General features: G+C 43.9%; 1 protein-coding gene across 1 annotated transcript in view; it reads right to left on the bottom strand.

Annotated features, from left to right (window-relative positions):
• Positions 1-640: 640 nt before the first annotated feature.
• vwa2 (von Willebrand factor A domain containing 2) overlaps positions 641-22,251 on the bottom strand; it is a 51,286-nt gene continuing 29,675 nt past the window's right edge. The window contains exons 12-13 of the mRNA XM_078224331.1: positions 6,981-7,103; positions 641-792 (exon numbers count right to left, since the gene is read on the bottom strand). Of these exons, the coding sequence (XP_078080457.1) occupies positions 641-792; positions 6,981-7,103 (275 nt within the window). The remainder of the gene's footprint in view (positions 793-6,980; positions 7,104-22,251) is intronic.

The raw sequence follows: 22,251 nt of genomic DNA on the forward strand, positions 1-22,251 counted from the left end.
TTTACTAAACATCCTTACCTGTATGTGACTCCAGATCCACAACAATGTGGTTAACTTGTAAATTAAACTAATTTCTTCTTTCTCCTATATGTGATGAATCTGCTTGTTTAAAAGCAGTTTCCATGAGGAAGGCAGAAATATATAACATGTGATACAGCTAAGCACTAAACTGTGTGGTTGTGTGAGACAAACAAGCTATCTGGCTTGATAGCTAGTACGGCCCAGTCAAATATAACTCAATACAGTAATCGCAGAACTATATCTTAGGGTGAAGATCTATACTATCGAAGAGGCAGCACAACATTGAACACTTTTTGCCGTCATTCTACATTGTCCATGAATTGCGAGGATCCTTGATTGATAACCCATGCATTAAACTGATGGTAGAGTCAAAACATAAACCATTGAACAGCACTTCCTTAAGAAATGTAGATATCTTTACAAACTATCATGTGTTTTCCAGTTGTTCTGATTAAAACTTTGGTTCAATATCTGTGGAACTGCAAAAAGATCTCACACTTTGGAATCCACCAATGTCATTTAAAAGGTTTTTAACACACAGACTCAATTCCTTGTGTTTGGACTCATGAGCCCTGACTGAAATGATGAGTTTATGTAAATCAAGATGGTTTGGCTCCTCTTAAAGTAATGGTACTTGGTTCTTTCGGTGTCCTCGTCTCTTGCGAAACCTTCTTTTACCTCTTCTGTTTAAGTGCCGCAGCTTCCTCTGCCTGCGTCGTCGATTCCTATGTCTCCTGGGGAAATCTCCACGCGGTTCTGGATTGCTAATTCCTTTATGAAGAACAATAAAAAAAAGCTTAAGGCTTGTCATTCTTCTGTAAAGCTCCCTTGATGCCAATGTTTTCACTCTTTCTACATATGTAGAAGCATTATAGCACAAATGTCACAGGCTATGTAGGTGAAGGAAAGGAAGGTGAATATGTGGCTACAGGACTGGTACAGGAGTACCATTCATTGAATTCAGAAGAATGAGGAGAGATCTTATTGAAACATATAAGATTATGAAGGGAATAGATAAGATAGAAGCAGGGAAGTTGTTTCCACTGGCGGGTGAAACTAGAACTAGGGGGCATAGCTTCAAAATAAGGGGAAGCAGATTTAGGACTGAGTTGAGGAGGAACTTCTTCACACAGAGGGTTGTGAATTTGTGGAATTCCTTGCCCAGTGAAGCAGTTGAGGCTACCTCATTGAATGTTTTTAAGGCAAGGATAGATAAATTTTTGAACAGTAAAGGAATTAAGGGTTATGGTGAGCGGGCGGGTAAGTGGAGCTGAGTCCACAAAAAGATCAGCCATGATCTTATTGAATGGCCCCTCGAGCAGGAGTAGGAGTAGGCCATCTGGCCCCTCGAACCTGCTATGTTCGGAGGGAAGGGTTGACATTTGAGAGTCATTTGAAGGTTTTCTGGAATAAGGGCCGAATTGATGACCTTCATTTGACCTGAAACGGAGCCAAAGTTCTTCGCAGAGAGAGTGAATGAAGTGGGGTTGTCTCAAATTAATACAACAGGAGATCGGGATAGAAAGGAATAGGAGACCGAATGAAAGTTATTGGAATTTAAGCACAAAGCTTAACTGAAAGAGAGAAATTTCTTTGGGGAGAAAGAAAGTTTGAGATAATGAAAGATGGTAGTAAAGAGGCAAGGAATATTTTTTAAAACATGACAAAAATAGGAGAAAGAGGCAGCTTTACACAGTTAGAGAAATAATATTAAAGACATAGAAAACAGAAATAGCGTAGCCTCACTAGGATAATGTCAGGGATGGATAACTTTAGATATAAAAGAAAGGCAACAGAGAATGAAGACTAGGAAATTTAAATGCAAGTTTTTGAAGAAATAAAGACTACTTTCTTTAGTTGGGGATTCAGCAATAAGTGACACCGCAATAAAACGATCGTAGGAATGCTTTGCCACGAGGGATAGTTGAGGTGGACAATTGCATTTTCCAAGAGAAAAGTGGAGTAAGAGTTAAGGCAAAGGTGGGTTAGGGAAGAATTTTAGTTGTATTTTAGATAGCTTCAGCAAAGAGCTGGAACTGACACAATGGTCTTCCTCTGAGCTGCATACCTCTGTGACTAAATGGTGTACATGAAAGAGATTTAAATCAAAACCAGGTGACTGTTCATCATTAAAAATAGCGTAATTTTCCACAGAGTAATATTCCTTTTGAGACTAGAAAGTAAGCCTTTTGGTTTTTTTTCCTGGAGGATGAAGCGATCACAGTGAAATCACTCCTGATTTCTTGCTGCAAGGGTGGGATTGGCCCCAAGCTTTATATGAATCATTTTATTTAAATCACATTCAGAATCATCCAACACAGATCTCAAGCAACTTTCCTTTTTTGAATGGAAGATCCATCAGATCGATGGATTTCAGAGTTCAAGACTTACTTTGTCGTGACTGGCGTGGACAATCCACAGGTAGCAGCAACCCACAAGAAAGCAACATTCATCCATTGCCTCAGAGGAGGCGGCCAGTGAGCATTCGAACAACTCACAAAGGACATCTCTTATGTTTGCTACAACACTAAGGGCTCTCGAAAATACTTCAGGCCAAAGTGTGATGATCAAACGATACACGTTTGGTCAGAGATGTCAGGGAAATGGTGATCCCATGAAACAATACATGGGCTGCAGCAGTTGTGCTTTCACACGTAAATTTGGTACATTAACCAACAAACCAATCTGTGACCAACTAATCGAAAAAAACTTCAATTCCACAAATTAGGGAATGGCTCCTCACGGAGGATGACGATTTAACCTCAGGGGAAATAAGCCACAACCGAGGCAGTCCAAATTGAATCCGCCATGCTTAATTCAAAGAGGTTGTATGGAAATGCACCTCTTGACTCAGGGTTGGAGACACAGCTTTCCCAACTAGCTGAAGTGCAAAGGTCATGAATGAAAAAGCCTCAGCAGTTTCACCAACACTTGCCCCATCACAATTAGATACTTTCAGAAATGTGCTCAAACTGTGGAGGCATCCATTGATTCACAACAACATATCCAGCTCGAGGGGAAAAGTGCAACCCATGCTCAAAGATGAATCATAGAATTCTACACTGCAGAAGGAGGCCATTCAGCCCATCGAGTCTGCACTGACCACCATCCCACACAGGCCCTATCCCCATAACCCCATGCATTTACTCTAGCTAGTCCCCCTGATACTTATGGGCAATTTAGCATGGCCAATCCACCTAACCCACACATCTGGAGGAAACCGGAGCAGCCGGAGGAAACCCACACAGACATGGGGAGAACGTGCAAACTCCACACAGACAGTGACCCAAGCTGGGAATAGAATCCGGGTCCCTGGCGCTGTGAGGCAGCAGTGCTAATCACTGTGCCACCATGCCACTTTGTAAAGGTGCGCAAGTTGTCAAAGACGACAACTTGATCAGTTTGAGATGCGGAGGAACCTATTTCCGAGAGTGAAATATGGCATGTGTACAGCATCATGGATGGTAAAGCATCATGTAATTATAAAGATTGCACAGTCAAGTTCACAGACATCTCAGTGATGCTCCTCATTGATGTTGACACAACAGACTCTCTATTGAGTGACTGACTCTACCATTATTATTATTTGTAACTTTTACTCATTCACATGACAGACACACTTCAATCTTACAATGACTCAATTATTCTAGTTTTGGGAGCGATCACAGTTCCAGTCGCTACACAAAGGTTAACCTCAAGTTCACATTTCATGTAGCCAAAGGCAGAAGCCAATGCGGTAAACCAATATGATGAGCTTGGCTTGAAATCTGGAAGACCCCACTAGAGCACACGTTAACGTGATCGATGACATTGACTACACACAACTGTATCCTTTCTAATTTACCGGATTCAGGGAGATTAAGGGGCACTGCCATATCGACAGATCAATTATGCCAGTATTGCAAGATTTGAGACAGTTGCCATTTGCAATTGGTGCCAAAGTGTCGCAGGAGCGAAAACAACTTGAAGCAGTTGGCATCTTTGAGAAAACTGACCCATTGCCATGGGTATCAAATCTACTCATTGCTTAATGCAAAAATGACAAAGTTGGAATATGCATTGACCTTAAAGGCGGTCAACAAAATTCCAGACAAGTTTCCACTTTCTATAATCCAAGAATTATCAGCACAATCTCAAGACTCCAGAAAGTCTTTACAAAGTTCAACAAATACCACTGGCAGAGCAAAGCTGATATGTACAGCTTTTGTTCCTCACAAGGGAGTGTTTCAGTATGGACTAAGTTCAGCAGCCAGGACATTCCAAATGATTGTTCCTTCAGCCTCGTCAGACTCTGAAGGAACGGCCAACCTACCTTATGACATTGTTGAGACAAAGCAGAACATGATCAGCAGTTATCAGTAATGTTCGTACAACACAGTCAGATGTTCAACAAGGGCCAAATGCACACTCGCAGCAGCCGAGATTGATTTTTTTTTAGGGTACAGATTGACAGCACCTGGAGTGAAGACAACACTGACTTGGCGCCAGATTTAAACTGCTGTCAGGAAGGGGAAATTCCTGCCACAAAGATAGCAACATCTTTGTGAGCAGTTTCCTTCAAAGTCAATGGCAAACACCATTGCTTCGTCAGTAACTACAAAACCCAGGTAACCATGACCTTAGGGCGGCACAGTGGCTAGCACTGCTGCCTCACAGCACCAGAGACCCAGGTTTGATTTCCAGCTTGCGTCACTGTCTGTGTGGAGTTTGCACATTCTCTCCGTGTCTGTGTGGGTTTCCTCCGGGTGCTCCGGTTTCCTTCAACAGTCTGAAAGATGTGCTGGTTAAGTGCATTAGCCATGCTAAATTCTCCCTCAGTGTATCCAAATGATTGACGGAATGTGGCAACTAGGGGGTTTTCACAGTAACTTCATTGCAGTGTTAATGTAAGCCTACTTGTGATGAATAATTTTTTTTTTAAACTCTTGCGATTAATCCTACTGCTGTAATAATGCTTGGATCAATTTTGCCAGCTTCCTTCACCATTTTGAGCACTTCAATTTGGGGGTATCTCCTGTTTTGTAAAGGAAACAAGGCCAGTCCAACTTTCTCGATCTCTCCACATAAGCCAGTGTGTGGGAGTGTTTCAGTGGTTCTTTATTGCCAGTGCACCCTTAATACCAGAACAGCAAGGATTAAGATATCCTGCCTTACTGATCTCAGGGTCAGTTTAGTTTCCAACAAAGGACGGCTCGTCAGAACTTGAGCTCCTGGAGCTGAAGCATAATTTTCTAAATCCTGCACTTGAATATACGTAGCTTATATAAATTAACATGGAGTTATAGCTTCCTGAAAAATAAACATTAGGTTCTCAACTTCCCAACGGTTTATTTTTGTAAACGTTTGCCTCCCATCATGTGTCCCTGAGACTTGCATAAAGAAAAGCAACCCTTAACCAAGAAAAGAGTTAAAATATTTATTATTCTAGTCAATGTATGCTTTAATAAAACAGAAATTAAGATATCACCCTAAAGATATCACAGGATTACTGGAATGAGAGAAGTAAAATCAGTCTAGTGCTATTTTGAGACTGGGGATATAACATGTTGTTGAACAGCATAAGAAGCCTTGGAGTGCTTGATGTTTTTGACATAGAATCTCAGCGTCTCCCAGTATTGCCACCCTGCATCACCATGAAATTAAACAAGACAGCCTCTATTTTTATGTCAATATTGGAATGGAATCCACTATTTAAACAGCATGACCTTTAAACAGTGCCACATCAGCCATCTATTTTAGCAAAGTGAGACTGGAGATTGATACCAAGTTGTGGATCACTGTGCCATGGAATCATGACTTGAAAAAAAAAGGGCGACTGCCTCAATTTTAATCTTTAGTGTATCGCGTCAAATTTTATGGCCATCTTGCTTTTGAATAGGTTCTTTATTAATGCTTATGAATGGTCTACTGAAACCTATGTGCAAATAACATCATAATGTTGCAGCAAAGTCGAGTGTACTTATATATATGAAAGGGAGATTGGATGGGGCAAATGGCAAAACCTTTGCCAAAAAATCTGGGAAATTCAGAACCTGTGGCACTATTGCCAGCGCATTGCAACAGATAAGACGGGTAGCGGCTGGCGAAGAGGCCTTTTGTTCTGGTTTCTCAAAAATGGACAAATCCACGGTGTCAACCAACCCAAGGGAAATAATTTTATAGTGGAAAGATTAGTGAATTAACAGCAAGAATATTCCTGTGAGAAGATTCAAGTGAAAATGTGAAATGGATTTAAAATTAGGATCGAAAGTTTAATGCTGGAAATAACTAAAAATGCAAAGAAAAGTACAGGACAAGATTTCACCTATGTGAACGGCGCAACAAAAATGATGATCTTATTTATAAATTACTTGCTGATAAATTCCCTCCACGTAACATGCAGAGAAAATAGTTTAAAACTTTAATTTATCAAAATAAATTATTTGAATCAGAAATATAAAAAATGATAATTTTTCACGCTGCAACATGCCCTGGATAGAAAACTGAACTTTTGGATATTGTATCATCATAAATTAGAACTGGGAATCAAATATGAGTTCTTTGATCTTTGCTTTGGAGCTAGTTACTATTTAGCATGAATGTAGCTGATTCTGCTACTTGTCAGTACAAGTCTGGCACAGCATTGCTAATCCAGATGGGCTTTTGGTTCATTGCTTTGTTGTTTTGCCTGTGTTAGTGCCTTATGTAGCTTTGTGCTTTCTTAGTGCTTTGTCAATATCATTGCTGAGTTAGGAACTGGTGAAAATTACACCGATATCATCTACAGATCAGATCTGGCACTTATAAAGGTCAATCCCACCTTTGAGGCCTGTGGTTGCTGCTGAAGGAAGTATGGATGAAACAAAGATTCACCTCAGCCTTTCCCAGGATAAAGAGATATGATTGTTACACTGACATTACCTTTCAAACAAAGGGATTATATATGGTGCTGTTTCGCTGCAAAATCTCAGAATACTTACTGTGTTCACAATGTGCTCCCTCCCAGCCTTTGCACTCACAACGATAACTTGCATTGTGAAGTATGCACTCCCCGTCATGCATACACGGATTTGGCTTGCAGAGATTAATTGGTGCCTTGGCCACTAGTGAGACAATATAGATTTGTTAAAAGAAATGGAACAAGAATATTACCAATTACTGCCATCACTAACTTAGCCACTCAGTTCCTGAATCATAAGCATTACATTTTACTCTTCATGATTTTTATGTCTTAAAGTGTAAACTTTTTTTTTTGGATCTAATCGCTCAATATTTATTGAACACACAAGGTGCTGGAGTTGCGAGTTAAAGAATGGAGCTTTTAAAATATGCTGATCTTTTCCACTGTCAATCAAAATGTATACAGGTGCAGGAAAGGAGTGAAAAATATCGAGCAACTAAAATTTAGGGACTTGGCCAAATTAAAATCCTTAGGCATCAGGGTGTATAGAACTTTACACAATGAAGTATGATCTGGTCCTGCATGGCAATTTATATAAAAATCAATCCTTTGTTACTGCCGGTTTATAGATGTTAAATTGCACATTTTGAAGTAGTAACCCTTCTCAATTGAGACATGAATGTTTTTATTGGCACACAGGCACAGAGAAAGCAGACACTCAGTTCAAAATAAAATTAAAAAGGAAACTGGACTGGAAAGAGAATAAAATCCAGTCCAGAGTGAGCACTGAAGAGTGGGCAATGATTGGGCAATTTCCCTTAGACCAGATGCTAACTTTCTAATTTAGGAAATGGAATCCATAGAGAAATCTTTCAAATACAATTCCTTCATTCCGTTGGCACATTGAGAGATAACTATATTACCGGCTAAATTGGATAGTCCCCAAAAATGGACAAGGGGATCGCAATGTGTGATTTACCTGTGCATAGTGATTGCAATAACAGCAGTACACCAATTGTGTGTTGCCTGCTTATCTGGACAATCTCTGCATCTAATCACTGCTAATCACGCTCTTTATTGGTGGGACACCTCAGGAGGGGGGCATGTGGTGACACGCCAGCCATAAGGAGGCAACAGGGTGATAGGAATAAAGACGTTGTGGTGCCAGCACATTGCAGGGAGGGGTTGAGCATGGGTTTCATTGCTGAGATGAAGACTTTAGCCGGGCAGCCTAGAGAAGAGCACTGATGAATGGCAGGACAAAATGCTTGGTGCATTGGGAAGTCTGCTGGAAGACATGTGGTCACTGTCAAGAGGCACTGACATGGTAAAAGACTTTGTGCAGATCAAGGAGCCCATTGCCAACATGGAGTTTGTTGTTAACTAACCATGATGCAGCATCCACTGGTCAATGTCCCAGCTTCCATTGCAGCACCAGGAGCAGCCACCCAAAGTCTGAGTGTCGCAGCAGAAGCTGAGCCTTCTCTCACGCAAAGTCAGCTTGCTGCAATGCCAGCTCTGACTGCTGCCATTATGGTGGTGGATTACAGTGTGACCTTACAGAGTCTCTCCGCAATCTTCCTCCCACACACCGCTAGGAGCTTCCCAAGGTGAGTGGGAGTGGCAGTTGCAATGGGGGCACAAGCCTCCTCCCATCTCTCAGGAAGACAGCATTCCTCTTCCACCCTGCCAGCTGTGCCATCCCAGACTGCTGCCACCCCTGCTGAGATGATGCAGTCCACAGCTGGGCCTTGGGCTGCTTGAGGTTGGTTGAAAATCAGCAGCCTTCCACTAGCCATGCTGCAGCCACTGGGATAGTATCACACAGAGCGTTCAGACAGACACACACAAAGTACTGAGGGAATGCCAAAGGGTGCTTAGTTGATTCTTTTATGCAATGTGGCATGATTTCAATTTATAAATTTATTTATGAATGTTTAATTTGTGGTGGCTTTTATTTTTGCATTGTGGCTATTTGGACAGTGATGGCCAGTCATTGAGGGAAGGAAATGTGTGGAACTATCGGTGCATTGGAGATTCAGGTTGCAGTTGCAGTTGCAGAATGCAGTATTCAGATTAATTCTTCAAGGACAGCCCAGATAGGAAGGAACTATCCTTCCTCCTCACGCACCTCAGCTGCTCACTATAAAGCTGGGAGCAAGCGCTGACCCTTCATGACAGGGAGATAGTGGAGCTTACAGGAGATACCCGCCAATCTTGATACCTTCCCTACCAAGTCCTGTATGACTTTTCGAGAGTGGTCCGATCAGTGAAAGATGTCAATGTATCAGCAAGTGCACGCTTTGGCAATTACTTTAAGTTAATTGGCTTAAAGACAGGTGATGATTATTGGCTCAACCTTCAAAAGAGTATAAACCGACAACTAGAACAGTTGCTGTGGAGGAACCATGAGGAGTTTGTATCTTTCCGGAGCTGCATGTAGAATAAACTTGCTGAAGGTAAAAGACAGGTTGCTGTATTATTCCTCTATCATATACTAACATATGATAGTAACAGAAGAGTTGCTTCAACATATCAATAATCACCTCCATCACACTCTCTGTGACAGTATGACTATCATTGTATGCATGCTGCATGTGTGTCCCGGAGTAATCAACCCCATTGTCACCAAATAGCCCTCGTCACTAATAGCCAGCCTTCATGTTGCCGTGGTGATGCAAATGCAGTTGGCACAATGGATTGCTATAGAATTCCGGCATCGTGACTGCTAGGATATTGGGCATTGGCCCCAGTTATTCACTGCGCATGGTCACACAGTCGGACATCGAGGGAGTGAAATCCCTTTTGGTTCCAGTGGAACTCCTTCAGCACCTGGCACATCACTCCCTGTAGACTTCTGAAACTTCAAACAACTATAGAAAGCACCAAACTCTCAGAATTGTAGCAACAGCCAGAAGACACCAAACCTGCACTCCTCGAGAAGTAGTTGATGATCCCTTCAAATGATGCTTGTGGGTATCTTACCTACGACTGAACAGTGTGCAAGGTTAAAGAGAGAACATTGGCTGGAACACTGATCTCCAAAATAGCACCATTGGCATTATGATCTGCCTGCTCTGTCTGCTTCGAGTGAATATCATGCAGTGTAGAAGGAGGCCATTCGGCCCATCGAGTCTGCACTGACCACAATCCCACCCAGGCCCTTTCCCCATAACCCCTAGTTAGTCCCCCTGATACTACAGGGCAATTTAGCATGGCCAATCCACCTAACTGCACATCTTTGGACTGTGGGAGGAAACCGGAGCACCCGAAGGAAACCCACGCAGGCACGGGGAGAATGTGCAAACTCCACACAGACAGTGTGGAGTTTCCAAGCTGGCGACACGGTAGCACAGTGGTTAGCACTGCTGCTTCACAGCTCCAGGGACCTGGGTTCGATTCCCGGCTTGAGTCAGTGTCTGTGTTGAGTTTGCATATTCTTCCTGTGTCTGTGTGGGTTTCCTCCGGGAGCTCCAGTTTCCTCCCACAGTCCAAAGGTGTGCGGGTTACGTTAATTGGCCATGCTAAATTGCCCCTTAGTGTCCCCGGATGCGTAGGCTAGAGGGATTAGCGGGTAATATGTAGGAATATGGGGATAGGGCCTGAGTGGGATTGTGGTTGGTGCAGACCCGATGGGCCGAATGGCCTCTTTCTGCACTGTAGGGTTTCTATGATTCTAATCAAACCCAGGTCCTTGATGCTGTGAGGCAGCAGTGCTAACCACTGTGCCACCGTGCCGCCCCCGAGCACGCTAAAGCTTACACAAACGTGGCCACACAAGTGTGCCCCTGTGGGTCAAATGCAGCTTTGGAGCTCAAAGGGGATTTGAAATGCCAATGGGCACTAATGAACCCAATTTGACACACTATATCTTCAGAGGTTTTCCATAAAATTGTCTTTACTTTCAAGTTACAAAAAAAAGGTGTAAAGGATTCCAATTAACCATTGTTCAAAAACTACAGAAGATTAATAGCTTTGCGCTCACAATTAATTATATTAGAAGCTTTGGAGTTCTACAACAATTCAGAATACTCCACCGAGGACTGTGATGTGTATCAATGTTAAATAGGGTAACTTCTCTTTCATGGTTCAGGTTGTCAAATCTCAATGAGTAGACCAAAAACTAAAGTTCCAATTTCAAACACCAACTGAACTTTTTGAAGTATATAAACACATACCGTCTAACTTTGTTGCTATCTCAAAGACAGATCAAAGGTGCTGGTCCACATCAATCAATTATAATTTCAAAAAGTGTTATGCTGTCTGACACAATGCTATTACTGTATCATCAAAAATAAATTGAGGGGAGAAAACAGAGATCAAAATACACCTCAGGGCTTAAAGTGGCACAAAATGAGTTAATAGAATCCCTACAGTGCAGAAGGAGGCCATTCAGCCCATTGAATATGCATCGGCCACAATCCTACCAAGAAACTATTCCAGTAACCCCTCATACTTACCCTGCTAATCTCCCTCACACTAAGGGTCAATTTAGCATGGCCAAACAACCTAAACCACACATCTTTCGGACTGTGGGAGGAAACCGGAGCACCTGGAGGAAATCCACACAGACATGGGGAGAATGTACAAACTTCACACAGACAATGACCCAAGCCGGGAATCGAGCCCGGGTCCCTGGCGCTGTGAGGCAGCAGTGTTAACCACAGTGCCACCATTGGAGCATGAAATAGCAACTGGACCCATTGAGGTCATCACTTGGCATCCCGGACACATTAGGGGCGATTTTACCATCGTGTTGTGTCCATTTTCGGGTGTGACGCAGTGGGTAAAGTTGGGCGCAAAGCGCTTAACACGATTGGCGCTGATTTTCGCGACCAGCGCCATTTTACGAGCGCCGGATTTCCGGCGCATTCAGCCTCTCACCGGAAATGGGCAGGAGGCAGGTTAATATATATGGAAATTTATTATAATGCTGTTTTACATCTGCTTAGCGAGCCCGGCGCGCAAGCGTCTGGGCCCGCCCCCCTTTATGACCTCGCCAGGAAAGGTTCACGTCAGAGAGGAATAGACATGATCCCAAGAATGGGGAGCAGTCCACTTGGCCTTGCTGGTGGAACCGGAGGCCATTGAGGCCCCCCCAGGGAGGAGGGGAGGTGCCCCCTGGGCAGTGCCAGACTGGCAGTGCCACCCTGGCATCTGGGCAAGTCCAGTCAGGCTGCTGGGCAATTCACATCCGTTGGGCGTAGATGGGATGCTTCCCTCGTGCTATAGGTTGTGGGAAGCCATTAAACTTCCCACCCTCGGAGGCTGGTATGTGTATTAGTCTGGCTACAGACTAATGTGCTCACTGCAAACTGTCAGATTTAAAGTAAAGTTTAAAGTTTATTAGTCACAAGTAAGGTTTACATTAACACTGCAATGAAGTTACTGTGAAAATCCCCTAGTCGCCACACTCCAGCACCTGTTCGGGTACATTGAGGAAGATTTTAGCATGGCCAATGCACCTAACCAGCACATCTTTCAAACTGTGGGAGGAAACCGGAGCACCCAGAGGAAACCCACACAGACACCGGGAGAACGTGCAGACTCCACACAGAGAGTGACCCAAGCCAGGAATCGAAGCCGGGTCTCTGGCGCTGTGAGGCACCACCGTGCCGCCCCAGATTTAATCAGCCTATGAATTCTTCCACCACTTCAGACTGTTCTCTGCTAGAATTGTGTGAAGAGAGGGAAAGAACAACCAGCATTTTGCATGCATCACATATCTCTGCCTCAATAACCTTTTACATGGACAGTTCAGTTTAACTGTCTCACCTGGCATGTCACAGCAAAGGCATATTCGGTGTGTTTGTCTTTCATAAAATTATAGTCAATCTTTAAAACATTCTTCCTTTAGTAATGAATTAAGTCGGCAGATTGTGACGTACTTTGGATCAGCCAATTAGAACATTTTATAGTCGGACCTACCCTCTGTGAAAGATTCTGTTTGATCCCTTTCCAGTCTTGAATATTTTTTAAACAACTTTATTTGCAGGGAATGTCCCCAGTGATTTTCCCCTTTGAATTCTGGAGACAGTGGCCGACTGTTAGGCTCAGGCAACCAGCACTGTCCTGTCATCAGTGGATTCGTTTTCGGAATGTGATCCATTGTGTTCAGGAAGACTGTTTGTGGGTAAAGGGAAGGGGCCATGCTTTTAAAAATGTTCTGAAGTTTGTCAGACAGCCAGGAAGCTGTCCAGATGCCAAAGCTGAAGTTGGCCTCAGCAGAACTCCACTTGTGTTCACAATGGGACTCTCCAGTGCAGACTGTGGTGTTTACGCCCCCTGGCTGTTTGGGTTCTAACTGCACCTCTACACAGTCCTCAGGTGACCAGAGGCAGCCATTGTTTCCCTCCAATTTTCCACTGCTGGTTGCCTTCGAAATGGGAAAAATCGGCAGTTGAAGATATCCCCCAAACTTCCCATTCCTCGCCAAAGGAGGAAAGACTTGCTATTAAGCAGCACCTTTCATAACTGCTGGATGCCACACAATGCTTTACAACCAATTAAGTACTTTTGCAAGTTTTGCCTCCAGGGTTGCCAACCCTCCCCAAGCTGGCTGGGAGTCTACCAGATTGGCCATCAACCTCCGAGCGACTATTAAAAGCAATCAGGGAGTTTTTTAAATGATCGTTCATGTAAATAATGCTCATAATTCAAATAGAATCCCTGACCAGTCATCATTCAGTTGATAACAGTGATCTGATTGCATTTGCATCATCATGACATAAAATAAAAATGGACACACACGCGTACTGTGCTCATGGACGTAGCTGCCTGTTTTCCCACCGGCGCTGAACCTTGACTCCAAGACGAGGAGGAGATAAAACTGGCAGCAAGTACTTCTGCAAGGGCAACCTAGCTGAAAATCATTGGTCAGTGCCTGATTGTTAAAACTAAGACACACAATGTTAAAGTCAATGTGGCAAAATATCCTAAAAGCTAAACTGCATTCAGCATTCACTTGTCATTAGTTGTGTGTGCGTGTGCGTGTGCGTGTGCATGTGCATGTGCGCGCGCGCGTGTGGGGGGGGTATGGAGTGGGGACTCCTCAGTCTCTGCTCCCTGCAAACCCATAAGATCCGTACAGTACAGAAGGAGGCCTTTTAGCCCATTGAGCCTGCACTGACAACAATTCCACCCAGGGCCTATCCCTGTAACCCTACATATTTATCCTGCTAATTCCACTGACACTCAGAAGCAATTTAGCATGGTCCATAGAGTCGTAGAGGTTTACAGCATGGAAACAGGCCCTTCGGCCCAACTTGTCAACACCGCCCAGTTTTTAGTATTAATCTAGTCCCAATTGCCCACATTTGGCCCATATCTCTCTATACCTATCTTACCCATGAACTGTCGAAATGCTTTTTAAAAGACAAAATTGTACCTGCCTCTACTACTACCTCTGACAGCTCGCTCCAGACACTCACCACCCTCTGTGTGAAAAAATTGCCCCTCTGGACACTTTTGTATCTCTCCCCCCTCACCTTCAACCTATGCCCTCTAGTTTTAGAGTCCTGGTCAATCAACCTAACCAGCACATCTTTGGACTGTTGGAGGAAACCAGAGCACCCTGAGGAAACCCACACAGACACGGGGAGAATGTGTACACTCCACAGTCACCCAAGGTCGGAATCGAACCCGGGTCCTTGGCGCTGTGGGGCAGTAGTGCTAACCACTGTGCCGCCCCTACAGGGAGATGCTGAGCCATGGACGGTGCTGGAGAATCAGTTCTGATTCTAGAACATTCCCCCCTCCTGCTCCCTGCCTGTGACTCACGGCAATCAGCCGTTGGGTCTCAGATTTAGTAGTGGTGATCCCAGGGTGGTAGATGAGATAGAAGTTGATAGGAGGGGAATTTTGTTTTGGTGATTTGGGGGCGGGGGGACGTCGGGGGAAAGAGAGTTTGATTTTAATGGGATTTTAAGGGGAAAACCCATTCTTCTACCAGCACTGCAGGGTCATATCGATTCCTTGGGGACAGAGAGCACCCCAGGGTATCTTCAATGTCTGCCTTCCGGGGATTTGATGTAAACCTGTAACGCTGGTAGAACGAGTTTCTTCCCCTCTTCATGGGATTTTATTTTTCAGGGGGCAAAATATCAATCATCGTAGGATTTTAGCCCAGGCAGGAATTGGAAGCATTTACTTGTTTTTCAACTTTAGGATAAGATGAATCTCGGAGCAGTTCATTCAAATCCAGCAGTATTGCTGGAACCTGCTCAAGAACCAGCTATTGGCTTTCTCCAATGTCTTCCACCAGCATCCCTGGTGGTCACGACTGTAATGATGCAAATCCCCAAACACAGGACATGGTTAATTAAAGTACCTCCTGATGAGCTTTTAATCCGAATTCTGATAAGAATCCTTTTAGTAATAAATGAACAAATAAAGTTGATCTATTAAAATAAGTGATGCTGTACTTCTTTTACATGGGATCTCCAGATTGGTGTGAAGTAAAGCAAATAGACAAGAAAAAGCCTGAAAAGGGCAACTTAGTGAGGCAAGTTTCACAACCTTTCTTCAAATCTTTCAGGGGTGGCACAGTGGTTAGCACTGCTGCCTCACAGCACCAGGGACCCGGCTTCAATTCCGGCCTCGGGTCACTGTCTGTGCAGAGTTTGCACATTCTCCTATGTCTGTGTGGATTTCCTCCGGGTGCTCCAGTTTCCTCCCGCAGTCCAAAGATGTGCAGCTTAGGCGGATTAACGAGGTAAATAAAGTTTATTTTTAGTCACAAGCAGGCTTACATTAACACTGCAATGAAGTTACTGTGAAAATCCCCCAATTGCCACACTCCGGCGCCTGTTCGGGTACAGTGAGGGAGAATTTAGCATGGCCAATGAACCGAAACATAATACGTGGGGTTGCAGGGATAGGGGCTGGGTGGGATGCCCGGTCGGTGAATCGGTGCGGACTCAAATGGTCTCCTTCTTCTGCACTGTAGAGATTCTATGATTCTAAACCATCGTATTTTTTTTGAAAAAAAGGAAGAACATCCTGGGAATTTGCGAATCGAGTTTGATATTCTAGTCGATCAGTCAAAGTCTAAAAAGTAAATCAAAGTTGATTTTAGGCAAGTCCTTGGGATAATTTTTAGCACTGAGAGTTGTTTAGAGACGCATTAAGAGGGAGGGATCTTGTTTCATTTTTCTGTGAGATGGAGCACTTTGAAATCATTAGCTTCATCATTCTTCAGATAATGAGATGATGAAAGGCCTCAGCTCAGAGTGAGTGCGCAGTGGGAGTGGCTGGCACACTCTAAAACCTTATTCAATGATATGTTTGAGCATAACTTTAATGGAACTTCGTAAGTTTCCACCTATATTAGATTGTGGCGTATATAATTACATTGCTACTTTTCTTTATATTAGTTGTGTTTACAGTATTTCACTAACTTACATGCACCATGTCTTGTTATTATCCTGACTGGCTTATATTTACTTAACAAACATAACATATTAAAAAATACTTCTGAAAAAACCATGAGGTTCAAAGCACAAGGCTGGCATGTTGATATTGGGCGATATTGGGAAATGAGCCAGACCAGGTGCTAGACTTGGAAGTTGGTGTGCATTTTGGTGATAGTGACCACAATTCGGTTACGTTCACCTTAGTGATGGAAAGGGATAGGCATGAACCTCGGGCCAGTGGTTTTAGCTGGGGGAAGGGTAATTATGAGGCTATTAGGAGAGAATTAGGAAACATAGGTTGGACTAGGAGATTACAGGGACTGGGAACGTCCGACATGTGGAGTTTTTTCAAGGAGCAGCTACTGCGAGTCTGTGATAGGTATGTCCCTGTCAGGCAAGGAGGAATTGGTAGGGCTAGGGAACCGTGGTGCACCAAAAAAGTTTCTTTGTTGGTTAAAAAGAAAAAGGAGGCTTATGTTCGGATGAGACGTGAGCACTCGGGTAGTGCACTAGAAAGCTTTAGATTGGCTAAGAGGGAGTTGAAGAGCGAGCTTAGAAGGGCTAAAAGGGGACATGAGAAGACTTTGGCGGATAGGGTTAAAGTGAATCCTAAGGCGTTCTATAGGTATGTCAAGAACAGAAGGTTGGTTAGGGCAAGTTTAGGGCCAGTTATAGATGGCAGAGGGAAGTTATGTGTGGAACCGGAGGAGATTGGTGAAGCATTGAACCAATATTTCTCTTCGGTGTTCACGCAAGGGGACATGAATATAGCTGAGGAGGACACTGGGTTGCAAGGGAGTAGAATAGACAGTATTACAGTTGATAAGGAGGATGTGCAGGATATTCTGGAGGGTCTGAAAATAGATAAATCCCCTGGTCCGGATGGGATTTATCCAAGGATTCTCTGGGAGGCAAGAGAAGTGATTGCAGAGCCTCTGGCTCTGATCTTCAGGTCGTCGTTGGCCTCTGGTATAGTACCAGAAGATTGGAGGTTAGCGAATGTTGTCCCATTGTTTAAGAAGGGGAACAGAGACTTCCCCGGGAATTATAGACCGGTGAGTCTCACTTCTGTTGTCGGCAAGATGTTGGAAAAAATTATAAGGGATAGGATTTATAGTTATTTGGAGAGTAATGAATTGATAGGTGATAGTCAGCATGGTTTTGTGGCAGGTAGGTCGTGCCTTACTAACCTTATTGAGTTTTTTGAGAAAGTGACCAAGGAGGTGGATGGGGGCAAGGCAGTGGACGTGGTATATATGGATTTTAGTAAGGCGTTTGATAAGGTTCACCATGGTAGGCTTCTGCAGAAAATGCAGATGTATGGGATTGGGGGTGATCTAGGAAATTGGATCAGGAATTGGCTAGCGGATAGGAAACAGAGGGTGGTGGTTGATAGTAAATATTCATCATGGAGTGCGGTTACAAGTGGTGTACCTCAGGGATCTGTTTTGGGGCCACTGCTGTTTGTAATATTTATTAATGATCTGGATGAGGGTATAGTTGGGTGGATTAGCAAATTTGCTGATGACACCAAAGTCGGTGGTGTGGTAGACAGTGAGGAAGGGTGTCGTAGTTTGCAGGAAGACTTAGACAGGTTGCAAAGTTGGGCCGAGAGGTGGCGGATGGAGTTTAATGCGGAGAAGTGTGAGGTAATTCACTTTGGTAGGAATAACAGATGTGTTGAGTATAGGGCTAACGGGAGGACTTTGAATAGTGTGGAGGAGCAGAGGGATCTAGGTGTATGTGTGCATAGATCCCTGAAAGTTGGGAATCAAGTAGATAAGGTTGTTAAGAAGGCATATGGCGTCTTGGCGTTTATTGGTAGGGGGATTGAATTTAGGAGTCGTAGCGTTATGTTGCAACTGTACACAACTCTGGTGCGGCCGCACTTGGAGTACTGTGTGCAGTTCTGGTCCCCACATTACAGGAAGGATGTGGAGGCTTTGGAGAGGGTGCAGAGGAGGTTTACCAGGATGTTGCCTGGTATGGAGGGGAGATCCTATGAGGAGAGGCTGAGGGATTTGGGATTGTTTTCGCTGGAAAGGCGGCGGCTAAGAGGGGATCTTATTGAAACATATAAGATGATTAGAGGTTTAGATAGGGTGGATAGTGATAGCCTTTTTCCTCTGATGGAGAAATCCAGCACGAGGGGGCATGGCTTTAAATTGAGGGGGGGTAGTTATAGAACCGATGTCAGGGGTAGGTTCTTTACCCAGAGGGTGGTGAGGGATTGGAATGCCCTGCCAGCATCAGTAGTAAATGCGCCTAGTTTGGGGGCGTTTAAGAGATCCGTAGATAGGTTCATGGACGAAAAGAAATTGGTTTAGGTTGGAGGGTCACAGTTTTTTTTTAACTGGTCGGTGCAACATCGTGGGCCGAAGGGCCTGTTCTGCGCTGTAATGTTCTATGTTCTATGTTCTATAATGTCTGTAAATTATGATGGAACAGAGTGGTATTAAAGGCACTTTCCTGGCCTCCTTTTTAATATACCTGTTTAAATTCTGTCCAAGTGAATAGGTTATTTAGGATAGAGTGTTCAGCAAGGCGTGTGCGCATTGGTGCAAGATGCAAAAGTATTAAGTTCTGCAGAAGGGGCATCTGGACTTGAAGCGTTAATTCTGTACCTTGCTCCACAGATGCTGCCAGACCTGCTGAGTTAATCCAGCATTTCCTGTTTCTATTTAAGTTTGATGTTAGGTGGTACTTTCCGCAGAGTGTCATCAACCTCTGGAATATGTGGTCAGCGTGCACAGTGAGTGTGGACCTATTGGAATCATTCCAAAGGGCAAGATACTGTGACTGACACACACAACTATATATAGAAGGTGGATGGACCAGTGATGGCCGTGGTCACCAGCCCTGGTAATCTCCTGGAGCGAACTTGATCCACTTTGCAGGTCAGAGGGGCAGTTTCCAATTGCGAAAATTGGCCTAAGGGTTTTCCCTTTGAATTTTTACTTTGAGGTGGGGGAAGGTGGAGTTTCAAATTATAACATGTGGAAATTGCTGCATGCTGCGATGAGATTTACACAATGGATCTGCTTATCTTCCTTTGTCCTAACATCCATCCACTTACAAGCAGCATTAAGAGAAACTGCATTTACACTGAACCCAATCAAACTTCTGTTTCTGATTTAAAAGGCCTAAATGTATGATCCATCTTTACAACAAGCTAGTATGTAAACTAATACAACACACTGGGATGGAGTTCTGAAATCCTGTTATTAGGATGCTGCAGTTGCAATAAAGCTGTAGGTTTTCATAGCTTACTTGGAACATAAGAACATAATTAGGAGCAGGAGTAGGCCATTTGGCCCCTCGAGCCTGCTCCGCCATTTAATAAGATCATGGCTGATCTTTTTGTGGACTCAGCTCCACTTACCCGCCCGCTCACCATAACCCTTAATTCCTTTACTGTTCAAAAATTTATCTATCCTTGCCTTAAAAACATTCAATGACATAGCCTCAACTGCTTCACTGGGCAGGGAATTCCACAGATTCACAACCCCTTGATGTGGAGAACATCTAGACTTTCTCACCCCACTCCTTCCCATCCACTCTCACCCCTGTCTTTAACTTTGTCCGATATGCAAGTTCAAAATCATGTCTTCAAGCAGTTCTTTAAGATCTGTTAGTGTGGTATGGTTACAACAGATTGCATTGATATCATGCCTTTCATGTGGATAAAATGTCCCGAATAAAAAAATGATAATGAGCGATATTTGTGAGCTGTCTCAAACCTTGGTCTAGAGGCAAGTGTGAAGGAAGGTTATAAAGGAGGACAGAGAGGTGGAGAAGTCTAGGAAGATAATTCAAGAACATCATGGGTTCTCACCTGAGAGACCCAGCTGCCTCTTTTCGGGAAGATCTGTCAAACCACAAGCCACGTGCAGTCGTGAGGTCAGAGGTGGGCCTGCCCCGCAATCAAAACTGTGGAGGTGAAAGTCTCACCTTCCACGGATTACCAGCTCCTGTACTCACTGGGGATACTGCTGGAAGGAAAGGCACCAGACTCCCAGGATTGCGGAGTGATCCCAGGCCACAGCTGAGTAATGTAGGAGGGTTTCACAGGGGGGCAGGGAGTTCGGCAGCAAGAGCGGGGGGTGGGGGGGGATTGGCTCTCAGTGGGGGAGGCGTGGAGCGGTGAGCAAGGCCCTGAAGGCAAGTCCTGACTTACGTTGGTTCAGACCAGTGTCTTTTCCCATTAGTGTCACGGAGAATTGATTGCGGGTGGAAGATTCTGGTTGGGCTTTCACCTGCATCCCATTAGCAGGATGCAAATCAGTTTCACACCGGCTTCCAGTGGTTTTCCCGATCTGGACACCAGTAGATGATCCCTTGGGAAGTTCACGCGAGCATGAAACTGATTTTTGAACTCCTGCCAAATTCCTCTCCATGCCCCACCGCCATTGAACCCGCCACTGGGGCATGAGAGAATTCAACTCAGTGTCTAACATTAGATGTGATTCCACAATTGGACACTTGCTAAACAATCCTGATTGTGCTAAGTATGATGCGGAGATGCCGGCGTTGAGAATTCCCACTCACCTGAAGAAGGGGCTTGCAGCTCCGAAAGCTTGTGTGGCTTTTGCTACCAAATAAACCTGTTGGACTTTAACCTGGTGTTGTTAAACTTCTTACTGTGCTAAGTATCACACTGAAAAACAATTTAAGATTGCCAATCAGACTCGCAGTGTGGCTTACTTACTCATGCTAGAAGCCATATATAATCACATAGGGTCTTGTCCTTGCAGACAGAAGGAACATGTCCACATTTTGTGCCTTTTTCAACTAAACAAAAGCCTGGGGAACAGTCATTCCCTGGTTCATTCCTCAGGAGGTGCCTATTTGAATTTGAACAAAGCGAGGCAGTGAACTGGTCCATGCTGCATTCTCCATGGCAACAACTGCATCAGAGTCCACTTTGTTAAAAGTTTATTTATTTATTGTCAAAGTAGATTTACATTAACACTGCAATGGAGTTATTGTGAAAATTCCCTCTTTGCCACTCTCCGGCGTCTATTCGGGTACACTGAAGGAGAATTTAGCATGGCCAATGCATCTAACCAGCATATCTTTTGGACTGTGGGAGGAAACCCACGCAGACACAGGGAGAGCGTGCAGACTCCGCACAAACAACGATCCAAGCCAGGAATCGAACTTGAGTCCCTGGCACCGTGAGGCAGCAGTGTTAACCACTGTGCCACTGTGCCAACCAAATCAGCGCACTCTTTTCATGCAGTATAAATTGTTGTTTCCCTTTACTGTCGGTAATTTCTTACGGGCTCTCCTAATGAGTATGTGAGGAAAAGCTTTGATAACCTGTCTCTTTTTTTCAGCAATACTAAAAAGGATGAGTTAAAATGAGATATGTTGATTAGAAGCAAAGAAACATTAAAATGCAAGTAAAAAATGGAAAGTGTGGTGAATAAAACAATGAAGATGGGTCAAGAGACGTGTTTCAAACTCTCTACTATTTAAAAATGTTTTATGGACTTGTCCAATAAGCTTGCAATTCTCTGGAGTCTAAAGGTTAAAAACTGGACTGCTACAGAAAACCACATCAAAATTGTATATCTCTATCGTTTCCTCAAAAGCATTGGTCATTATTGTCAATATTCTATCATTTTTCCCTTCCATTCCTCCCCTGAAGACATTGTTCGTTTGTTTTATGTTGATATAGATGTCAGGTACACTCCAGTAATTTTCCCCAAGTGACCTTTATTCAGGAGTACATATTGGAAAAGTAGGGACACAATTGATGGAATTATAGAATCCAAACAGAGCCAAAGCAAGCCATTTGGCCCCTTGAGTCTGCACCAACTCTCTCCAATAGAGCATCTTACCCAGACCCTACACCCGTAACCCTACACATTTATACAACTAATTCCCCACACAGACAAATCTTGGGACAGTAAGGGGCAACTTAGCATGGCC

This window comes from Mustelus asterias, chromosome 11 (genome assembly GCF_964213995.1).
Source record: "Mustelus asterias chromosome 11, sMusAst1.hap1.1, whole genome shotgun sequence".
Taxonomy (NCBI): Eukaryota; Metazoa; Chordata; class Chondrichthyes; order Carcharhiniformes; family Triakidae; genus Mustelus; species Mustelus asterias.